Below are 21987 nucleotides of genomic sequence, written 5' to 3' on the forward strand. Positions count from 1 at the left end.
GCATATGAGCTCTACGGTGCCCAACGCTTTATTTTCAAAGGTAAATCTAAATCCCGCAGAAAACAGGGTTGCCTTTTCCACCACTGTTGACGCTTTGCGTTGCGCTGCAAGCAGGGAGGAACAATACGCGCGAGGATTACTGGTCACCGTCGCCTAAACCGTATTCTGTGCTCGGCGGACAAACGTCAAGCGATTTCTTTTTGTTGCTCCTAGTGATTCCTGCTCTTTTTGGATTTGTCCAGCAGGCTTTCTGTTGCAGCTGCGGAGAGTCACCCTAAATCTGATCAAACTGCAGATTACAAGACCCGTTATGTGTTCTTTCGTTGCATTTCATTTCCTTCGTATCCATATTATAGGAAGAGAGGCGGGATTAAGCTTTCAAACAGTGCCCCCCTGCGTGGGTCCCCCCATATTTTCACGCGTGGGTACAAGTCCTGTCCTCGTGAGCAAATCCAAAGAACCTCGGAACATGCATTGTTTTTAGAGCAAATGCACTAGGGGCGCTATAGTCACCAGATTTAATTTATTTTCAAGCTCAGTGGGCGGGAAGCATCTCTTTAGCATCTCTTCCTGTTTGAGTTAATGAGGACTAGAAGGGCTTGATTTTGCCCGGATCATGTCCCTTCGTGTTGTTGTTGTTTAGTCGTTTAGTCGTGTCCGACTCTTCGTGACCCCATGGACCATAGCACGCCAGGCACTCCTGTCTTGCACTGCCTCCCGCAGTTTGGTCAAACTCATGTTCGTAGCTTCGAGAACACTGTCCAACCATCTTGTCCTCTGTCGTCCCCTTCTCCTAGTGCCCTCAATCTTTCCCAACATCAGGGTCTTTCCCAGGGAGTTTTCTCTTCTCATGAGGTGGCCAAAGTATTGGAGCCTCAGCTTCACGATCTGTCCTTCCAGGGAGCACTCAGGGCTGATTTCCTCAAGAATGGATAGGTCTGATCTTCTTGCAGTCCATGGGACTCTCAAGAGTCTCCTCCAGCACCATAATTCAAAAGCATCAATTCTTCGGCGATCAGCCTTCTTTATGGTCCAGCTCTCACTTCCATACATCACTACTGGAAAAACCATAGCTTTAACTATACGGACCTTTGTCGGCAAGGTGATGTCTCTGCTTTTTAAGATGCTGTCTAGGACAAACCTAGACAGCATGTCCCTTCGTATTGGCAGTAAAACCAAGAGCTGCATTTATCTTGTCTCCTATAAATGAGATCAGACTGGAACTGGACTGGATTTTCAATTTTTGGGGCGGATGGGGGGGCACTTTTCAATCCTAATCAGTAAGTCGGCCTCTTGCTTTGAATTTCACTGCCTGGGGCTCTAACAGATCTGTGGGTCATGCACTGCAAGAACCCCGTGACAATCCACAACCTGAATGCAGCCAAAATGACACGCTCTATATCAGGCATAGGCAGACTCGGCCTTCCAGATGTTTTGGGACTACAATTCCCATCATCCCTGACTACTGGTCCTGTTAGCCAGGGATGATGGGCGTTGTAGTCCCAAAACATCTGGAGTTTGCCTATGCCTGCTGTACATCCTGAGGAGGAGGAAGACGAAGGAGCCAAAAAGCAGGGCAGCAGACCATCAAACAAACCCTGCAGGATCAGGCCACAGCAGCACCTTGTTGCGCAACCCATTGACTGCGCGACTGACTGTATTTCTCTGCTGCTTTTCATTCAAATGACTTGCTGCATTGCAGGGGGTTGGACTAGATGACCCTTGGGATCCCTTCCTAACTCTACAATTCTATGAATCCCAAAGCGGCTTACAAGCAATAAACAACAGCAACATAATAGAGCGAAACAGAACAGCGCAAGTAAGGCATAAATCATACAAAATAATATGAGCAAAGCAGCAACTACAAAAAAAAATCCTATACGTCACTATTACAGCAAAAAAAAAAAGCCATATTGCAGGATCAACAAATCAATACGGCATTTATAATCTCTGATGCAATGAAACAGCAGCTAAAGAGAACAAGCAAAGCGCTGCTTTCCCACCCGCAAACAATCTGGAGATATACTGCCCCTGCACGGGGAGGTTCTCTTTAGCTTTAAAGTGACGTCGCCGCCGGGGGTGGAGCGAGAGCGGGGCGTTTCCAATCCGGTTTGCAGCACGGAAGTGGGAAGGCGGGTCCGGGGAGGGATGTTTTGGAAGGCAGCTGTTGTGTCTTCCTGGCGGGTGCGAATGAGGAAGACGCGCGTCTGCTCCTCCCGCGTGCAGCAGCTCGGCCCTCCCGGCGCCTGACAAGTGCGGGCAGCGAGGAGCAGAGGGAGCCCGGGCGCCGCCTGGTCCGCCGCCGCCACCGCCGCTTGCTCCGATCTCCTGGGTCTCCTCTTCGCTGCCAGCGCCTCTCCTCCCTTCGGCCGCCCCATGTCGAGCCTGCAGCGCCCCGTGGCCTCTTCGGCCCAGGCCCAGCCAGTCTCCCTAACAGCGGAGCAAGCCAAAGGTGAGAGAAGGAACCGCATCGGGGACTTTCGCCCGCTCAGGAAAATCCACTTCCCTTGTAGTTTTAGATCAAAAAAATACCCCACCGGGAGAGAAGCTAAGGTTGCCATCTCTTTTCGGAGTGATGGAGCCGGGATGATGAACATTACAGGGGGTTGGACTAGATGACCCTGGTGGCCCCTTCCAACCCTGGGATTCTGAGATTTGCTGTTTCGAACATTTGCTCATTTCTGGAAACAGGTGCCGGCGCCCAAGCTGCTTTCTCCAAACCTTGATCTCAGGTGCTGCTGTGTTGCATCAGTGGGAAGGGCAAGAAATGCGTTCTGCACATGATCAGAGGCACTTCCACCAGTGGCTTTTGCTACAGTCATAGGAACCAACTCTTAGGGGCCAAGGGGTCTTCAGCTCCACCACAAATAAAATATTTGGGTGGGGGGCAAAGTTGATGGGCATTGGCATTCAAATGGTGTGTGTGACATGTGATGGATTATGTGGGGGGGGACTTACCCCCCTATTTTATTCAAGTTGGCACCCCTCATTCCAATTGCTGAGCTTAAGTCAGGGGTGAGCAATGTGAAAAGAACACAGAAATGTATCTGGTGAAGAAGATGGATAGGCAGAGACAAAATAGGTGATTCTCAATTTATGCAAAGATACCTCTTCTCCAGGGGAAAGAATATAATCACAAAATGGAAATAGTTTATTAATAATAATAATAATAATAATAATAATAATAATTTATTATTTGTACCCTGCCCATCTGGCTGAGTCCAGCCACTATAGGCGGCTCCCAATCAAATATTAAAACAATACAAAACAAAAATGATATAATTGCATAGCACTCTGTGGGGAAGTGTGGCCCTAAGCTTGGCTGAGGGAAAGTAGGAATCATCTTGATCAGGCATCCCCAAACTGCAGCCCTCCAGATGTTTTGGCCTACAACTCCCATGGTCCCTAGCTAAGAGGACCAGTGGTCAGGGATTGTGGGAATTGTAGTCCAAAACATCTGGAGGGCCGAAGTTTGGGGATGCCTGATCTTGATGAAAGAAAAATATTGGTGGTTGAGTTTGTTTGTTTGTTTGTTTGTTTGTTTCCTGCAGAGCTGGACCAATATTACCATTGATCTTGAGGCTCTTTAATAAAGTTAGCTTACAACAACAACAACAACAACAACAACAACATATACATATACATATACATATACATATACATATACATATACATATACATATACATATACATATACATATACTGTACACTGCTTTAGAATTTTCAAACCAGTAAAAGCATCACAATAATGGCCCTTCCTAGGCAGATGTGATGTTTTTAGTAGTGGAAGCTTCCTGAAAATAATTTCAAAATCTCCTGAAAAAAGGCACAACTTCTGCCGTGTATTTATTAAAATATATCAAGGGGCAGGGCCAGTCAGGGACCAGATTAAATTCCTTTGTGGAACACATTTGTAGACTGCAAATTGGCTATCTCTGCTGCACAGAAGCAGAGCTTTTCAGACTTGGAAACTTTGTTCTATGCAAACTTATTAGGGGTGTTTTAATGAGAAGATCACAGGTGAGCTTTCCTGACGGACGGTATGTGCACCACCGCTCGGCAGTGTGCATTTACACATACAGATGTGTAAATGACGCCTGTGGATATGTGTTATTCTAGACGTTTTCTCTTGGTGGACCCAGCATGAGCGCAAGAAAGCATTCCGCTTTTACTCAGGAGCAGTTGCTGCATTAGCAGAATCAAATGGTAAAGCTGTAAATTGCATTGTACCATCGTAGGCTCAAGCTGGGGAGGTTGACTGTTTGTGGTACTCCCCTCATGAACAAATAAATCTGTGTTCATGCAAAACTAGCATCTCTGGAGGAAGGATTCAGCTTGGCATTGTCCCTGATATGCTTTAATATGTATGTGTATATATTTATGTATGACCAGGGCCTGAGTGTGCACTCTCAAAACACTCCCCGGAATCCTCTGCTACACACAGGGGTTCCATGGCTGATGTGCTTACAAGGAAAAGATTACCTGAAGGCCACACAATTGAAAGCCATTGCATGAAAGTGTAGTGTAAAACTGAATGTTGTGTTAACTGTGGTTTTCCAATGAGACAGAGGGGTTGGGTTTTGCCACGGTTCCTGTCAGTTCTCTCTTGAACTGGACTGTTTTGTTGCAGAGTGTCTTCTGTGATATAAGGGACGGTGGTGCTGGTTCCTCTTATTAATCTTCCTTATTCCAGGAACTTGGCATCGCCTTCACTGGAAACCTTTTCTCAGAGAGCCTCACTTCAAGGCTGTTGGTACTCATCCCAGGAAGTCTGAGACGAGGATGAGATTTGACCCTCGTGCCTAGTCATATTCAACAACAACAAATCCTTTATTAGGCATATCAAACCACACATTATCACATAAAATTTGTATACAAGTTATACAGAATACAAGCTCAGTTGAGCAAGGCTTATCCCAGTCAGTTCCTTAACTCCAGAGAGAGTATAAATATATATAAATACTACAACCCAACGCTGCCGCATCACCTACCAATTAAGGAGCACTAACTCTCTTTGTAATGGTCCAGCCTTTCTGCAAGGACAGCACTCAGAAATTCAGCTACAGCTGTAGTAATTTGATCATCCCTGTCCGATAGTAGGACCTGAACAGTTGGTAGCTTAGAAATCAGCCTATTGAGTTGCAAGGCCTCTAATAATTGTCTTCTGCCATGAATTCCGAATTCACAAGAAAAAAAAATATGCTCCAAAGTATCAGGTTCCTGTTTACTACATTTGTAGAGACGCTCTGATTCTGGGAGAGCCAAATATCTTCCTCTCACCATCATCGAGGGAAACATATTTAATCTGGCCGGCATAAACAGCCTACACATTTCATGGTTTTTTTCAAATTTGTCATGTATCCCTTTTGAAAATCTCTGCACAGAGGGAGATTTAAATGGAGAGGAGAACAGGTGCTGTGCTTTGCAACCTCAAGCGTTGAGAGTCATATTAGCAGGTGGAGGCATGTACCTGCCTCAGAGGTGCCAAATTCTGCCCAACATTGGGAGGGTCCGCTGCCCCAGCAAGGTCTGCTGCCCCAGCAGCAAGGCCCACCACGGCAAGGCCTGGCCCCTCAATATTAAAAAAGAAAAGGTACCCCTGACCATTAGGTCCAGTCGCGGACGACTCGGGGGTTGCGGCGCTCATCTCGCTCTGTAGGCCGAGGGAGCTGGCGTTTGTCCACAGACAGCTTCTGGGTCATGTGGCCAGCAGGACTAAGCCGCTTCTGGCGAACCAGAGCAGTGCACAGAAACGCCATTTACCTTCCTGCCGGAGTGGTACCTATTTATCTACTTGCACTTGACGTGCTTTCGAACTGCTAGGTGGGCAGGAGCAGGGACCGAGCAACGGGAGCTCAGTCCGTCACGGGGATTCGAACCGCCTACCTTCTGATCGGCAAGCCCTAGGCTCTGTAGTTTAACCCACAGCACCACCCGCGTCCCTTTCAATTACTGTATAGGAGGTCTAATTTGAGACAAACTCTCATCTCATAATCGGAGCAAAGAAGCTTTTCTGATATCTGATCTTTCATCTTTCATAGAATCATAGAATTGTAGAGTTTAAAAGGACCCTGGGGGTCATCTAGTCCAGCCCCCTGCAATGCAGGAATATGCAGCTGCCCCAAATGGGGATTGATTTGTCAAGCGTTGAAAATCCCTGTTCACAACAATGTGCCATGGAGAACTGTAGCCAATGCTTTCAAAGAGAGGCGTGGATACTGTTTCTGGTTTTATATCCAACAAAAAAATATTTTGAAACTATATTACACTAAAATGTTTAAATGTTGTTTTTGTGTGTGTCCTTGAATCTTCTCACCACACTCCGTCGCAGGGATTCGAACCGCCTACCTTCTGATTGGCAAGCCCTAGGCTCTGTGGTTTAGACCACAGCGCCACCTGGGTCCCTACAAAGAGAGTTAGTGCTCCTTAATTGGTAGGTGATGCGACAGCGATGGGTTGTAGAATTTATATATATTTATACGCCACCCGCGTCACAGATTAGCGTGGTGCAAACCTGTCCCAACAGACTTTGGGACTTGAAGACACCTCAGCCGTATAGAGTTGGCGCCTATGGCTTGCGTGTTCCACTTGCTGTGTGTATGGTTCGCAGGCTTGTGACTGCTTAGTGGCAACAGTCCTTCTGCTTTCCTCCTCAGTGGTTCTGGCTGAAGTGATCAAGGCATTTGGTTCGCCGGAAAATGCCCAGCGCATGGAGGAGGCGAGGGACAACGCCTGCAATGACATGGGGAAGATGCTCCAGTTCCTGCTGCCTGTGGCTACCCAAATCCAGCAGGATGTGATCAAAGCCTATGGGTTCAGCAATGATGGGGAAGGTGAGTTCAAAGTGCTGAAGTGGAGGGGAAGGGGCTAGATCAGGCATCCCCAAACTTGTTGACCCTCCAGATGTTTTGGGACTACAGTTCCCATCATCCCTGACCACTGGTCCTGTTAGCTAGGGATGATGGGAGTTGTAGTCCCAAAACATCTGGAGGGCCGAGTTTGGGGATGCCTGGGCTAGATTGACTCACGTTCCTTGTGGGGTGACACAAATACAAGCTGCGTCCCATCTGACCATGGACACAGCTGGAAGATTAAGCCTGGGAAAATGGATAAAGTTTTATTTGCTTAAAGGGAACTTCATAACATAGACTCCCCAGATGTTTGTGAGGATTGTGAAGTTTGAATGGAATGCTGGGGTTAAAGAAGATTATAGAATTACCCCTTTTAATTATAGCGTTGTGAATGCATAAAGGCAAGATTAACAAGTTGCATTGGAGGAAATGCGATTTAAAAATTGTGATTTATGGTTTATATGGATAGTTGAAGGAAGAATAACTCTATTTGAATCACTGGGGAAATGTTATAGTTAAACAAAAGTTTAAGCAGGAATCGAAACCTGCCGAGCAGGTGGAAACTGAGAAAAGATGGGAAATTAATAGAAATTAGGAAAAAAGTATGTTATTGTGAGAGCAGCAAAGGAGGGAGAGAAAAGAATCATCTGGAAAGGGGTGGGAAGTCAACTTTTAAATTTGTTTCAAATTTTAATTAATCTGTTAACATTTTTGAAAATCAATTAAAAAAATTAATTTGCAAAAAAGGAAGGTGCCCCATTGATTGCTCAGCTCAGGCAAAATAGGTTTCCTTGCTTGTCATGCAGTGTTGGGGAGCATTGTAGTAAAAGCAATAAGAAGTTATTCTGGTAGATAAATTGGATTTCATTTTATCCTCATTTTTTCCCTAGGAGTCTTAAAGTTTGCCCGATTGATAAAATCTTACGAGTCTCAGGATCCCGAGATTGCAAGCATGTCTGGGAAGCTAAAATCCATGTTCCTGCCTCCAATGACACTGCCTCCACATGGGACTGGGGCTGGGGGGGTTGCAGCGTCTTGAAGCTGGCAACTTCTGCTGCCTTTGCCTGTCTAAATTATGCTGCTGCCCTTGCGGCACTGTTAACTTGATTCTTGGATAACGTCTTCTTTCCGTTGCCATGAGAGATGTTTTCGACTTCTGTGAGCAGCCCTTGTTTTGCATCATATATTATATAATTTTTGTTCTCGTGAATAAATTTTGCTTGTTTGTAAATTATCTCCCTGCATATTTCTGACAGAGTCCTGCCCCACGGTGGGAGAAGAGGTTTCCTGTTTTCTTGACACACACACACACACACACACAACCTGGAATCCTCATAAAATCTGTCGGCTCTGTCCTGAGAAGTAAGGAGAATAAGCACACTGGTATCTAGGCTCACTTATTGGGCTATCGTAATGGTTAAAACGATTTCCCACAGTGTGGATAACTAAAATTTGGTACACACATAGCCTGAGACACTTGGATTGCTGTAGAAGTCCAAAGGGGAGGATATTAGTTCATCTCCTGAAATTGAGGATACAAAATGTAGTTCTGCAAAGCTTGCTGCAGAACTGATTACCAGGCCAAAAAGGGGGAGGGGAATAAATATTTGTTTGTGTCTCCCTAGAAATAATTTTACCTCATGAATAATTTTATTTTGGGAGTTCTCCTACCAAAGCAATAGTTCGAGGGGATCCCGCGCCCCGCCCCCCCCCTCGCCACAGGAGATCAGATTACTCTGCAATACTTTTTACCAATAGCTGCAAATCTAAAGATTTGGGATGGCCAAAACTAAAGAGGGTAAGGACTACAAACTCATTGGTTTCCTGCTGATGGTGGCAAGAATGATTGTTTGAATTATTCCAGGCAGAGGGCCTTCTCGGTAGTGGCGCCCGCCCTGTGGAACACCCTCCCACCAGATGTCAAAGAGAAAAACAACTACCAGACTTTTAGAAGACATCTGAAGGCAGCCCCGTTTAGGGAAGCTTTTAATGTTTAATAGATTATTGTATTTTAATATTCTGTTGGAAGCCACCCAGAGTGGCTGGGGAAACTCAGACAGATGGGCGGGGTATAAAGAATATATTATTATTATTATTATTATTATTATTATTATTATTATTATTATTCCTTTCTGGCAGCATTTTGAGGGAACCACTGTTGGGGCTTGGTATTCTAAAGTTTGGGTTTTGGTTTGGCTCAAAAGCTCCACCTGCTCAGGAAATAAATAAAAAAGGACAAGTTTTATTCCATATGGGAAGACCTTATTATGTTTAAAATATGACAAGAAGAGTTCCAGAGGGCCGCAACATGGCATGCGCTTTTGTGGAACGGGTAGTGAATCAATGGGCAATGGAATGATGCTGTAGGAAAGAGCCTAAGTTTACGAGCAATAGTTTTTCTTTTATGTTTTGCATACAGATTTTCCTGTTTACTCATTTTGGTAAGATTTGTTTACAGTTCTGTAATTTTGAAAATGAAAAAAAACCCACTAATTTTAAAATAAATAAATTCACCGGACATTAGAGGGCAGCATCCCAAACAAAACAGGGCTGGATTGTGGGAGTTGCCTGTCTCTCTCACACACATAAATCACCCTTGGTGGGAGAAGACAGGCGGCAGAGGTTGCCATAGCAGTCAGAAGTGTATCAGTGCTTCCAGAATGAATATTGAATAGACACACAAGCATATAGGGAGGGATAACAATGATTCAAGAACAAGGGAAAGCTGTTACGACACTTTCCTATGAGGCAGAACACTGAAACTTAAGGGTGCATGTAACCCAAGGCACCCTGATTATTAGAAATGTGTAGAAACAGGACAGTTGGCACAGGATATGAAATTTGCCTTGTATCCAAAGGCAGTTCTCCACCATGTCGATCCATGCAGTCGGGCAAATGCTGGGCCATGGGAGCTCCATTATCGCTTCACGCACTTGAATCAGCTTACGATAAGGGCAAATTTCCACTAGCAATCGGGAACATTTATCAATACTTTCAGATTGCAATCTGTATCTGATGATATGCCAGCTGCTTACAGATACGCATTTTACTCACTTCAGATAAGGTGTTGTTGTTGTTTTTAAAGATCTTGTATGAACTGGAAGGTAGTTGTTATGTACAAGAGCAACTTTTGTTTGGTGAGCATTTCTTCCAAGGCATGGCCATTACTTGTTATGCAAAAAATAAATCCCCAGAGACAGGACCTGCGCTACTCTGTAACTTCCAGAATGACCAGGGCAACAGGAGGAACAGACAAGTCACATTCTTGAAATATTTGCTATGGTCTGTACTGATCAATGCTATATAATGACATAAATCAGTGTTTGTAAGATATGAAGGAACTAGAAATATTGTCTCCATTCAAGGAGACCTGCTTTCTGAAGAGCAGAATCCTTTGTATGGGGGGAAATGCAGTACACTATAGGGAAATCAAATTCTCCATTACACAGACAGGGAACATGTAGGTGATTATGCACTTGGTAATTCTAACACAAAGGGTGCTAAAATGGCACCTTTTGTCATTGGTTGTTGCTTATGAGCGGCTCTGCACTTCACCTTGGAATAACTCCAAACAGGATTTAATGCTCACTGAGGTAATGAAACCTATTTTGTGTGTCTGAGGGCCAAATTACACATGAGGTGAGAGATCCAGTCATTTCATATTCATGAAAAACAATTCTGTTCCCTTTCTGAAATCTGAACAAACAAACAGGGAAAGGGGTTAACCCAGGGGTCAGCAAAGTTTTTCAGCAGGGTCCACTGTCCCTCAGACCTTGTGGGGGGCCAGGCTATATTTTGAAGGGGGGGGATGAACGAATTCCTATGCCCCACAAATAACCCAGAGATGCATTTTAAATAAAAGCACACATTCTACTCATGTAAAAACACCAGGCAGGCCCCACAAATAACCCAGAGATGAATTTTAAATAAAAGCACACATTCTACTTATGTAAAAACACCAGGCAGGCCCCACAAATAACCCAGAAATGCATTTTAAATAAAAGGACACCTCCTACTCATGTAAAAACACGCTGATTCCCGGACTGTCCGCGGGCTGGATTTAGAAGGCGATTGGGCCTGATCCGGCCCCCGGGCCTTAGTTTGCCTACCCATGGGTTAACATTTCCTTCACTGTTTCTCTGACTTAAGTCCCGTTCTGACCCCACCCCCTACCCCCGCTTGCCTTAGAGTTGACATTGGGCATGAAGAGGATAAGGGAAAGGGGCTACTTGTTCCTCTCCACCCCCTGCAGTTAATAGTAGCTTTGAGGGTAAAGGTAAAGGGACCCCTGACCATTAGGTCCAGTCGTGACCGACTCTGGGGTTGCGCGCTTATCTCACATTATTGGCCGAGGGAGCCGGCGTATAGCTTCCAGGTCATGTGGCCAGCATGACAAAGCCGCTTCTGGCAAACCAGAGCAGCACATGGAAACGCCGTTTACCTTCCCGCTGTAGTGGTTCCTATTTATCTACTTGCATTTTGACGTGCTTTCGAACTGCTAGGTTGGCAGGAGCTGGGACCAAGCAACGGGAGCTCACCCCATCACAGGGATTCAAGCTGCTGACCTTCTGATCAGCAAGCCCTAGGCTCAGTGGTTTAACCACAGCGCCACCTGGGTCCCTAGCTTTGAGGGAGAGGTACTTAAATCACAGAAAGTGCAAGGGTGAAGTGTCCAAACTGGAGGTCCCTAGAAGCTCTTTAGCAGATGTGAAAGATTATGGGAGACCTTATTGCTGTCATTTGCATCTTGGTCCTGAGCTGTACCATTTCAGTTTCACTCTACAAGTCCATAAGGGAATGCTTCTCCATCACAATTTTTTAAAAATATCCCTGCATCTAGAAAACTAGCCATCAAGGAGAAGAGCTCCAGCCTAACTTTCTTTTGAACATGCTTAGTTTCCTTTGCGCAAGGAAGTTGTGCGTGCATGTTCAGTATTCTGTTCAGTATTCCATCGCAGGGCGTCCGAAATAGCACAAACCAGATTCCAGTTTACCCCTTTGGTGACAATGATCTCTAGGCCTCTTAGGCACCTTTGCTAGTAGTGCTTGTGTACAGAAGCTTTGCGGGAGGATCGATATTCAAACTGGCGAAGGAGAGAAGGCTTGTGTGAGAAAAGAGCACATTTGTATAAACCACCAACAGTGGCCCCTAAGTTTTGAAAAAGCGGCAGACATCTGTGGTGAGGCTAAAACAGCGGTGAAGGAGTTGGGTACTGTGAGAAAGCTGCCTGGGGGAAAAAAAAGATGAGTGGCATTTGACAGAGGTATCTGGCTCAGAGATGAACCTGTTTTTGTCTCTGTTGCAAATTGCTTGCAGATTCACCCAGTGAGGGCCTCTGCAGAAGGTGGATGGGTGGAGCAAACAGGCAGTCCCTCCTCTAGTTACCTGCTCTGCTCAGGTTCATCCTCCCCCCCCCCTTACATACTCCCTTGTGTATTTATTAACTATAGCTCAGGGAGACATTCGCCAAGGGAAAGAATGGAGCCTTTTGTGCTTAGAACAGCCATCTGAACTGGGGCTTCCTACTGCTTCTACTGTATCCATGTTACTAAGGAAGAGACTTCTTGCCCGGGCAGGTAAACGTGAGTTCTGGGCCTTTTTCTATTTGGATTTAATGTGGGCGCCCCAGGGAAAGTTTGCTTGGCTCTGGGCCTCCAGTAACTGAAGCAAAAAGCAGGAGCATATATCGTTCTCTCTTAAGGCAGATATTGGTAATGTCAGAACGCGCTCGTTGGTGTTTTTTTTTACAGATCTAGTAGCAACGCAATGTTATACAAATCTGTTTGGGAAGATGTCTCAATGTGATTGAGAGATGGGGATGTAGCGACTTTTACACTCACCCGCCCGGTAGCTTGTCGGAATGGTTAAAGAAACTGCAAAAAGGAAGAACTGTAAAATTAGTGTGGTTAGATGGTGAGGGGGTGTTTAAATGGTTGTAACAAAAAACAGAAGCTTCAGATGAAGAATGGCTTAAAATGATCTGGGCTGTGACAGTAATGTGCAAATAAATTAGTTATACTGGGAGATGCAGCCGGCTCTTGAATTATTAGAAAACGAGATTTTTGAAAAATAATCTACACATAGATAAGTCTCAGGAAAATGCACACTTCTTGTTAAAACTGCAATGTAGCCAGCATGCCAAAGAGTACACGAACAGAGCATTTGCATTGCAAACAAATTTTCTACATGTTTTTGCTATTTAGATTTTTCTTTGAATTTTCTCATGTAACTCATTGTCAAAGAGCGGTGAAACAGACAAAACTGTCCCCTGCCCTCCTCAGGAGAAGTGGAAAAAGATTGCTGTGAGGCGAACACCCCGTGGAACAAAACAATTTATATACTTTCATTATCCCTTTCTTAAAATTTAGAAGTCTTCTACCTTGCCTTTCCTCGTGTAGTTTAAGGTGGCAAAAGAAGAAGAAGATGGTAACACTTACCGGGGAGTAAGTTCCATTGAACTCAAGGGGTCTTACTTCAGAGTAGATATGCACAGCAATTGTACAATATTAGTTTCATATTTTTTTATTAAAAAAATTACTGGAGGCTGATTTCTGTATTATTGATGTCATGTGAGCCGCCTTTGTGCTCACTGAATATTGTATATATTGTTTCTAGGTATTCTCTCCTTTATTTCCAGAAGGACTGTAGGCTGTGGAACCTTGTTTTCTCAAGCTTTCTTAGTGGGGGACCTCTGAGGTCCTGATGCCATCCTGCAGGTATGTCTCTCTCCCGTCCCATCAGGGATTCGAAACTTTTGCCTAGCAGAGTTGAGGAACCTAATTCTTCACTGAAGAATTATATGTGCGAAGGAAAACAAAAACTGCCTGTAAGGAAACTGAATCTGGAAGTTTAGTTAACCTTCTAGAGTCTATGGGCACCATAATCTTTGATGTTGGGGGGCTACCCTGACCACACATTTTGGCAGAACAGAAAGGCAGTCTTTCAACATCCAACTCTATCTGCTTATTTCCCATTAGATAATTTATGACACATAACCATCAAAGTGCCCAGTGGGCAATTATGCCTTTAGGATAGGGTTTATTGCTTTTGTTTTTCCATTGGTGGTTGGTGGGTGTTTTCACTCTTAAAACCTGAATCGACTCTGGGCAGATGCAGTCACTGTGCATTCATTATCTACTGGGTAGTACAGGTGTACCTTGGAAGTCGAACGGAATCCGTTCCTGATGTCCATTCGACTTCCAAAATGTTTGGAAACCAACGTGCAGCTTCTGATTCGCTGCGGGAAGCTCCTGCAACCAATCGGAAGCCCCGTTGGACGTTTAGGTTCCAAAAATAGTTCGCAAACCGGAACAGTCACTTCTGGGTTTGCGGCGTTTGGGAGGCAAAACGTTTGAGAACTAAGCTGTTTGAAAATCAAGTACGACTGTACTTACTTTTAGGATTCAACAGGATAGAATGCAAAGCATCTCAGCCCTGTTCAATGATTTGCATAATCCATACCCTCCAACATTTCTCCGATGAAAATAGGGACGTCCTATTCCATAATAATATTTTTATATATATTTATACCCCACTGATCTGACTGGGTTGCCCCATTCACTCTAGGAGGTTTCCAACATATATAAAAACATAATTAAATATTAAACGTTAAAAACTTCCCTAAACAGGGCTTCCTTCAAATGTCTTCTCAAGGTTGTATAGTTACTTATCTCCTTGGCTTGGGGTGGGGGGTTTGCATAACTCCATACCCTCCGATGAAAACAGGGACGCCCTACCATACCCTCCAACATTTCCCCGATGAAAACAGGGATGTCCTAAAAGCAGGACATTCCAGGAAAATGACGTCACTTGGAGGATCTGCATAATCCCATCCACTCCCACGTTTATTTTCAATTACTTCAGTTGCTTTCTGCTTGAAATGCTATAGCATCCTGATTTCATCAAGCATCAGTTTGTTGTGATGGGAACAGAGATGCGTTGCGGATAGATTTCCCCTTTTCTCTTTTTCTGTCTAATCTCTGGTGAATGGAAAATACAGCTAGTGGATCTGGACATGGGATTGGTGACAGTTTAAATTATTGTAAGGGTAGTGATAAGGCACCTGAAACCAATTCAAGGCCGTCTTAAGTATATTTGGCGCCGTGGTGCGGCCGATCCCTCCGGCGCCCCCGCCCCGCCCTGTTTCCCAGCACGGTGGGCGGGCGGAGCTGCGTGGCCAGGCCGGCGGGTGGGTGCAGCTCCACGGCGGGTGGGTGGCCGCAGCTCCGCAGCAGGTGGGTGGCCGCAGCTGTGCAGCACCCTCCTGGCGGGCGGGCACCCAGCCTGGCCGTAGGGCCGGCCCTGAACCAATATCCGAATGGTCTACTATCACTTAGGGATCTCCAGCCTTTTTGAACCACATTTTGAGAGTGCCAGCCACAAAATGGCTGCCATGATGGGCTTGGCATAACACAAAACTATTTTTACAGGGTTGCCATATTTCAGAGAGTGAAAATCCGGACACAAAAGCTTGTTTTGAGGAGGTCAAAGTTGTTGAGCTTTGCAAACAATTCGAAGTTTCTCACTCTTTTTTTTTTTTAGGAAATCCACAAAATAAATAAATAAATTTTCTGGAAATTCCCCCCCCCAGGTGCTTGAGGGGTGTATTATTATTATTATTATTTGCCCATGGTGGGGTATAAATACAACAACAACAACAACAACAACAACAACAACAACAACAACAACAACAACAACTTATTACTATTACTACTGAAGAAGGCCATAGTACAATTTTAGCAAAATGGCAGCAACATGATCTCCAACATTTCTGATGAAAAAAGGACATCCTATTTAATAATAATAATAATAATAATAATAATAATAATAATAATAATACACCATCCACCTGACTGGGTTGCCCCAACATATATAAAAACATAATAAAACATTAAACATTTAAAAATGTCCCTATACAGGGCTGCCTTCAGATGTCTTCTAAAGGTTGTATAGTTATCCCCTTGGCTCGGGAGTCACATAACTCCATACCTTCAAACATTTCTCCAATGAAAATAGGGACATCCTAAGGAAAAGTGGGACATTCTGGGATCAAATCAGAAACCGGGACGGCTGTACTTGGAAAATAGGGACACTCGGAGGGTCTGCAGCACTTCCACCTTAAAGAGTAACAATTTTTAATGGCATAAGCTTTCTTGGGCTAGAGTCCTGTTCATCAGAAGCATCATGCTCACATATCTATGAAGCCTATGCAATGAGGGTTATTGCTGCTGTTACAACTAAGCTGTTTATAAATTTTGTGAAATAAATATAAATACATAATTTCCAGAAATAACTTCTCTTCTCTGCCTGCCACACACAATAGCAGCTAATAGGACTACAATAGCATAAGGCAACAGGACTACAATAGCAACCTTTTGCAGCTGTGGGCCAGTCCACTGTCCCTCAGATCATGTGGTGGGTCAGACTATATTTTTTGGGGGGGGGGAAATATGGAAAAATTTCTATGCCCCACAAATAAAGCAGAGATGCATTTTAAATAAAAGCACACATTCTACACATGTAAAAACACACTGATTCCTGGACCGTCCCTGGGCCGGATTGAGAAGGCGATTGGGCCGGATCCACCCCCGGGCCTTAGGTTGCCTACCCCTGGCATAAGGTCTTCATCTGGGTCATCTTCATCTTTGACCTAATTTATCTATTTTCCTTGCTCTCTTGTTCTGCGTTCCTCCTCCTCTATATAACAAAAAGTGTGTTCACTTAGAAGGAGAAAGTGGTGATGGTTTTGCTGTTTCTGGTGCAACCCCTCTTAGATGTGGTCAAGATCCAGTCTTAAGTATCTCCAATCCATCCGATGAAGACCTGTGCTTTATTAAATCATTCTGTGGGAATGAAGGCTTGCTTGCTGCGTTTTTTTGGTCCTGAAAACCCTATCTAAAGGTTACAGCAATGTTTGTACACTAAATAGAGCCCTTGGCTCTCACTCCGATTAACTGAAACAGCGTTCTTTTCGTCTATTTGCCATGCCATTTTCTGACCATATTGGCTGTGTTATTGAAAAGATACCATCCCTTAAATAAATGTTGTGCAGGCAGGTTCAGTGTAGACCAGCAAAGAGTCATAGCAAGGCAATGTAGTTTTGCAGGACAGCATCTCTTCAGAAGGAGATTCTTGCAACAGAATCACAAGGCCAAGGCGATTGCACAATCCACCTGAGCGGTTGCATGGGGCAGTAAATATTTAAAGGTCAAACACACGTAGCTGTTCTGACCTGTTAGAACAGAATTCACAGAGGTGGGTTGTTTGTTTGTTTTTTTGCTTTCTTTCTAAAGTGTACCTTTATTATGGCCAACCAATATCCACAACAAATTTGCTGGCTGGGATTGGTGGAAGTTTGTAGTCTCTGGAAGTCAAGTCTGCAAAAAAAAAAAAAAAAAAAAAAAGTCCAGAATTATAAGGTTTAGCCCTGAGATCTTGTGTCTTATATATTGTAATTCTTTTTTAAAATAAAAAATGCTCATTTAGTTTTCAAAAGTTTACATTTACCATCAACACTACCTTTAATTTATGCGTTGTATTCCCACCCACCCCACCCTCAATGGTGTTCTATGTTTATCCTTTAATGCTGCATATTTTACCGTATCTTATAACACTCCATATATCCATCCTAAATTATTAGCCTTAATGCTGCTCACATTTCAAATCCTGCTCCTGTTTTCGTGCAACTGTGATAGTTCTTTAGATGTTCTACAAAAGGTCTCCAATCCTCAGATAATGTTTCACCATTCTGATCTCTTAATTTTTGCTCTTAGCTTTGCCAGTTCCGCAGACTCCATCTTCCTTCTTTTCTGTTGTAATTTTATGTTACTGAGATCTACGGATGAAGGACATGCAAATTTAATAAATAATAAAATAAAAAACAATAATTTCCCAAATAGTAACATACCACACAGTATGCATATAGCCACTTGATAGGCTCGTTCCCTATATCATCTTGGCAGGCTGTGAGACAAATCTTACCACACTTCTCCATCTGATCACAAATCTAGGGAAGCAGCCAGAGAGTGGCAAAATTGTCCCTGCCTCTGGACTGAATAGTAAGGGCAACCAGCTTACCAAATGGTTACATGAGCATGCTATGGTATGCTACGCCTTGACAAACAGCCCTTTGTATCCATCCCGTATCCCGTACCTTTCTTGGGTACCATTGTTTTCGTATCATCCCTGCATTTGTTGCCAGTGTCTGTTCTCCACAGGTGTCAGCTATACGTGCAGTCTTGCCCTCACAGCCTCACGAACCCCCCCCCCCCGAAATAATGGTGCAGGGGGGAGGAGGGAACGGAAGGAGAGGGCCCCAAAAGGAGAAGCAGAAGTGCATGCAGAGCAGCTTGCATGTATAGGGGCGATAAGTTAGATATGCTTCCTGTTCCTGTAATAGTGAACGCCAGCTCTTAACTGTGCACTTGCCTCGGTTCGGTCTGTCTGCCCCTACCCACCAACCCAAACAGACATTGGACACCATGGAAGCCAGGAGGCCCAGGAAACGTGTGGTGTAGGTGGACAGAGGCAGCGAAGGAACATTTAAAGTTAGCCAGCCTCACCAAGTAGATGCGGACTCCTCCTTTATCGACATCTTAAAGCGAGTCCCTCCAGTTGTTGCTATTGTTTTGCTGTTCTTTTGGTTCTGCCTGCTGCCTGCTGACGACAATGAGGTAAGGAAAGAGCTGGGGATGCAAATGGAAGGCCCAAGCTCTTCTTTATCCCAGACTTCGAAAGTTCCTTCCTGCCCCGGGACTGCAACTAGGATGTTGTGTTATGTGTGAGTGAGTGGAAGTGGAAGGAGGCCGTTCTGTTAGTTGTGTGGAGCTTTATGGATTTGGCGGCTGGGACTTAGATAGGGTTGGGAGCCTTAGCTTTAATGGCTGGCGTTTTGCTCCCTCAGGAAAGTTGCCTTAAAGGCAGTTTCCACATGCCTACGGTAGCCACCCCTCTACCCCCTACATAGGCATCATCCAGACTGCCTTTTGTGTCACATTTTTAGGTACAATTCCACACTTTAAAGCACCGTGTCCGAGCACTTTTTTTTGCCCAGGCACTTTTCTCCACAACCCCCCCCCCCATTATTTACCACTGAATTGGAGCAAACGCCAATCTGCGGGAAGCCCAGATTGCCATTTGTTCCAATTCAGCGTTAAAGAGCGGGTTTTCCTGGGGAAAGTGTGAACCTGGGTGAACCTGGGCGAATGGAAAGTGTAGATGTGCCATTGATGAAGGACAGCTGAATGTGTGACATGAACGCATTGAAAAGCTCACTGGTTGATGTTCGAACATGCATGTGTGAACTAGGGTTTTTCTGGAACTAAGTGGAGGGGAGAGGATTCTGGGAGAAGAATGTCTGCCTTCTGGCCCTTCTTGAGATGTAATAGTCTTTGAGGAAACCTCCTCATGATGACTGAGTTGTGCAAGCTGCATCCTCCTTCCATTTCTCCCAGTTTATTATTATATCCTTATTTTCCTACTCTCTCTCTCTCCCCGCCTCATAATCCAGGTGGTTCCACCGTGATCTGAGTGGCATCGATGCTGAGGTCTTACTCAAAGCACGAGGAGTTCATGGCAGTTTTTTGGCTCGCCCTAGTCGGAAAAACAAGGGGGATTTTTCCCTTTCTGTCAGGTAATTGTCCGAGCACCGTTCTCCTTCCCTTCCACGGACCTCTCCCTCCTTTCCATGGGACTGTCTGTCCATTTGCCTGGACCCACCTCACATAAATAGTTCAGTCCAATGGACGCACAGAGGGTTTCCCTCTGCGATTGATGGGGGCAACAGCCGCTTGTGCCTGTCCTCATAGTTAATTTTAAAGATGGTATCCAGAAAACTCTGAGGCAAACTGAAACAGGGGTTTCAAGAGTCAGTCTGGGTAGGAGAGCAGGGACTGCAGCACTGATGGGTTCAATGAAGGGGCTAAAGAGAGACATGGGGCCATAGGAGGCTTGTTGCCTTCTCCTTATGCTTGGATAGCACAGTTGGCCAGAGCGTGGTGCTGATAACGCCAAGGTTGCAGGTTCGATCCTTGTATGGGACAGCTGCATACGCCTGCATTGCAGGAGGTTGGACTAAATAATAATAATAATAATAATAATAATAATAATAATAATAATAATAATAAATGACAATAATGACATCTGGTGGGAGGGTGTTCCAACTCGTATGATTCCCAGGACCTGGGAGTGAATTTTTCTGGGTCAGAGCAAGTAAAGTATAGCTTTTTTTGCAGGGGATGGGGGGATATGGGAGAGTTTTTGGTTAGCTCGGAGTGGAGGCCAGTGAAAAAACAATATGTTAAAGCTAACATATTATTATTTATACCCCGCCCATCTGGCTGGGTTTCCCGCGGCTTCCAACAGAATATTAAAATACAACAATCTATTAAACATTAAAAGCTTCCCTAAACAGGGCTGCCTTCAGATGTCTTCTAAAAGTCTGGTAGTTGTTTTTCTCTTTGACATCTGGTGGGAGGGTGTTTCAACTCATATGATTCCCAGGATCTGGGAGTGAATTTTTCTGGGTCAGAGCAAGTAAAGTAAAGTATAGCTTTTTTGCAGGGGATGGGGGGGGGGATATGGGAGAGGTTTTGGTAAACTCAGGGTGGAGGCCAGTGAAAAAACAATATGTTAAAGCTAAAGATGGAGGGGAATGGAGCAAGGGGGGCAGGAAATAGCTGTTTCTCCTTCCCTAACCTACTTTTCTGGCAACTAGATCCCCATTCCACCCCTAAACAACGGCCAGGCCAGATTTAGTTAGGTTAAGTAAGCCCAGGTTATAAACTTACTTCTCCCTCAGTTGCCAACCAATTGCTCAAGTTGACAGCATCTGGAAAGCTGCCAGAAACTGGAGTTGGAAGGTCTTTTTCTGCCTTTGGGCTAAGGGTACAGAGGCTCCCTTAAAGTTGTGGACTTCCTTCACCAGCTTCGTGGTCATGCTACACTAATAATAATAATAATAATAATAATAATAATAATAATAATAGTTAATAGTTTGTTATTTGTACCCTGCCCATCTGGCTGGGTTTCCCCAGCCACTCTGGGCGGCTTCCAACAAAAATTTAAAATACATTAAAATGCCACACATTAAAAACTTCCCTGAAAAGGGCTGCTTTCAGATGTCTTCTAGATGTCAGGTAGTTATTTATCTCTTTGACATCTGATGGGAGGGCATTCCACAGGGTGGGTGCCACTACCGAGAAGGCCCTCTGCCTGGTTCCCTGCCTGCTTTGCTTCTCGCAGTGAGGGAACCGCCAGAAGGCCCTCGGCGCTGGACCTCAGTGTCCGGGCAGAACGATGGGGGTGGAGACGCTCCATATGCTGTCTGCTTAGTTCTTCTCCATCTCAGGGATGTGAAAATCCAACTGACATTTCACTAGAACCACAGACTCACAGTCAGAAAGTTCTTCCTGATGTTTTGTGTCTGTCGTGGATCCGCCTTCCATGGATGTTTTAGTTGAGATTCCGGCATTGCAGGGGGTTGGACTAGATGACCCTCGGGGTGCCTTCCAATTCTACAATTCTATGATCGTACTGAAATTTCTTACCTGAACTAGTCTTTTATCTTCATACAGAAATTCCTCAGAACCCCCAGATTTGCTTTGTATGCCATTTCAAATAAAAACACCTTTAGTAGTTAGTTAGTTAGTTTATTGTTATGGTACTCGACCAGCATAAACACCTTTAGTAACTATTCCATGTCCCATAGAATTCTCTGGTTTGCTTCAGAAGGAAAGAACGCTCCCACGGTTTATATCTGGAAGAAACATCAGGTGTTCACATGCGTAATGGGAGCCATATCTTATGGATAACATCCTTTCCGTTGCCCTGCCACAAATTATTATCCGCTACTCCACTATGAAACTGTGTGCACACAATACCTTTAAAGTATCTTCAACCCCCCCCCCCAGCCGATGAATCCTGGGAATTGTTGTTGGTACTGGTGCTGGGAATTGTAGCACCATTGGGGGTAAGCTACAGTTCCCAAGATTCCTTGTTTGTCTGATGTGCTTTTAATGTGCCTTAAAGATAATAGTGTGTAAGGCTAAACTTTTTACTTGTTTGGGGCCGAGTGCTGGCATTTAAAACGAGCGCTGAGGTTAAACCCTGCTGATGACAACACACCCCATGGAAGGA

At 44.6% G+C, this 21987-nt stretch overlaps 2 protein-coding genes and 1 non-coding gene across 7 annotated transcripts in view; all 3 read left to right on the top strand.

Annotated features, from left to right (window-relative positions):
• Positions 1-210: 210 nt before the first annotated feature.
• LOC118075504 (U7 small nuclear RNA) lies at positions 211-274 on the top strand. Its single transcript, XR_004691381.1, has one exon. It is a non-coding gene; the product is annotated as a U7 small nuclear RNA (small nuclear RNA).
• Positions 275-2121: 1847 nt separating this feature from the next.
• Positions 2122-8082, top strand: C16H12orf57 (chromosome 16 C12orf57 homolog). Its single transcript, XM_035140294.2, has 3 exons — positions 2122-2452; positions 6657-6833; positions 7742-8082. Exons 1-3 carry the CDS (start codon positions 2377-2379, stop codon positions 7888-7890), a joined length of 402 nt encoding a protein of 133 aa, XP_034996185.1. The 5' UTR covers positions 2122-2376; the 3' UTR covers positions 7891-8082.
• A 4181-nt stretch (positions 8083-12263) lies between these two features.
• PTPN6 (protein tyrosine phosphatase non-receptor type 6) overlaps positions 12264-21987 on the top strand; it is a 40690-nt gene continuing 30966 nt past the window's right edge. Inside the window, exons 1-3 of one of the 5 annotated variants that reach the window (XM_035140289.2) lie at positions 12264-12434; positions 13468-13568; positions 19361-19483. In XM_035140289.2, coding sequence (XP_034996180.2) covers positions 13555-13568; positions 19361-19483 — 137 coding nt within the window. In that variant the 5' untranslated portion in view covers positions 12264-12434; positions 13468-13554. Of the gene's footprint in view, positions 12435-13467; positions 13569-15040; positions 18525-19360; positions 19484-21987 lie in introns of those variants that run through there. The other 4 variants (XM_035140292.2, XM_035140290.2, XM_035140291.2 and 1 more) reach the window with 4 other exon arrangements.

This window comes from Zootoca vivipara, chromosome 16 (assembly GCF_963506605.1).
Source record: "Zootoca vivipara chromosome 16, rZooViv1.1, whole genome shotgun sequence".
NCBI classification, from domain to species: Eukaryota; Metazoa; Chordata; class Lepidosauria; order Squamata; family Lacertidae; genus Zootoca; species Zootoca vivipara.

Excerpts from the sequence above, each read along its gene's own strand:
- C16H12orf57 (XM_035140294.2), top strand. The coding sequence starts at position 2,377 with ATGTCGAGCCTGCAGCGCCCCGTGGCCTCTTCGGCCCAGGCCCAGCCA. Across the intron at positions 2,453-6,656 it reads AACAGCGGAGCAAGCCAAAG|TGGTTCTGGCTGAAGTGATC; the intron begins GTGAGAGAAGGA and ends TTTCCTCCTCAG. Across the intron at positions 6,834-7,741 it reads GTTCAGCAATGATGGGGAAG|GAGTCTTAAAGTTTGCCCGA; the intron begins GTGAGTTCAAAG and ends TTTTTTCCCTAG.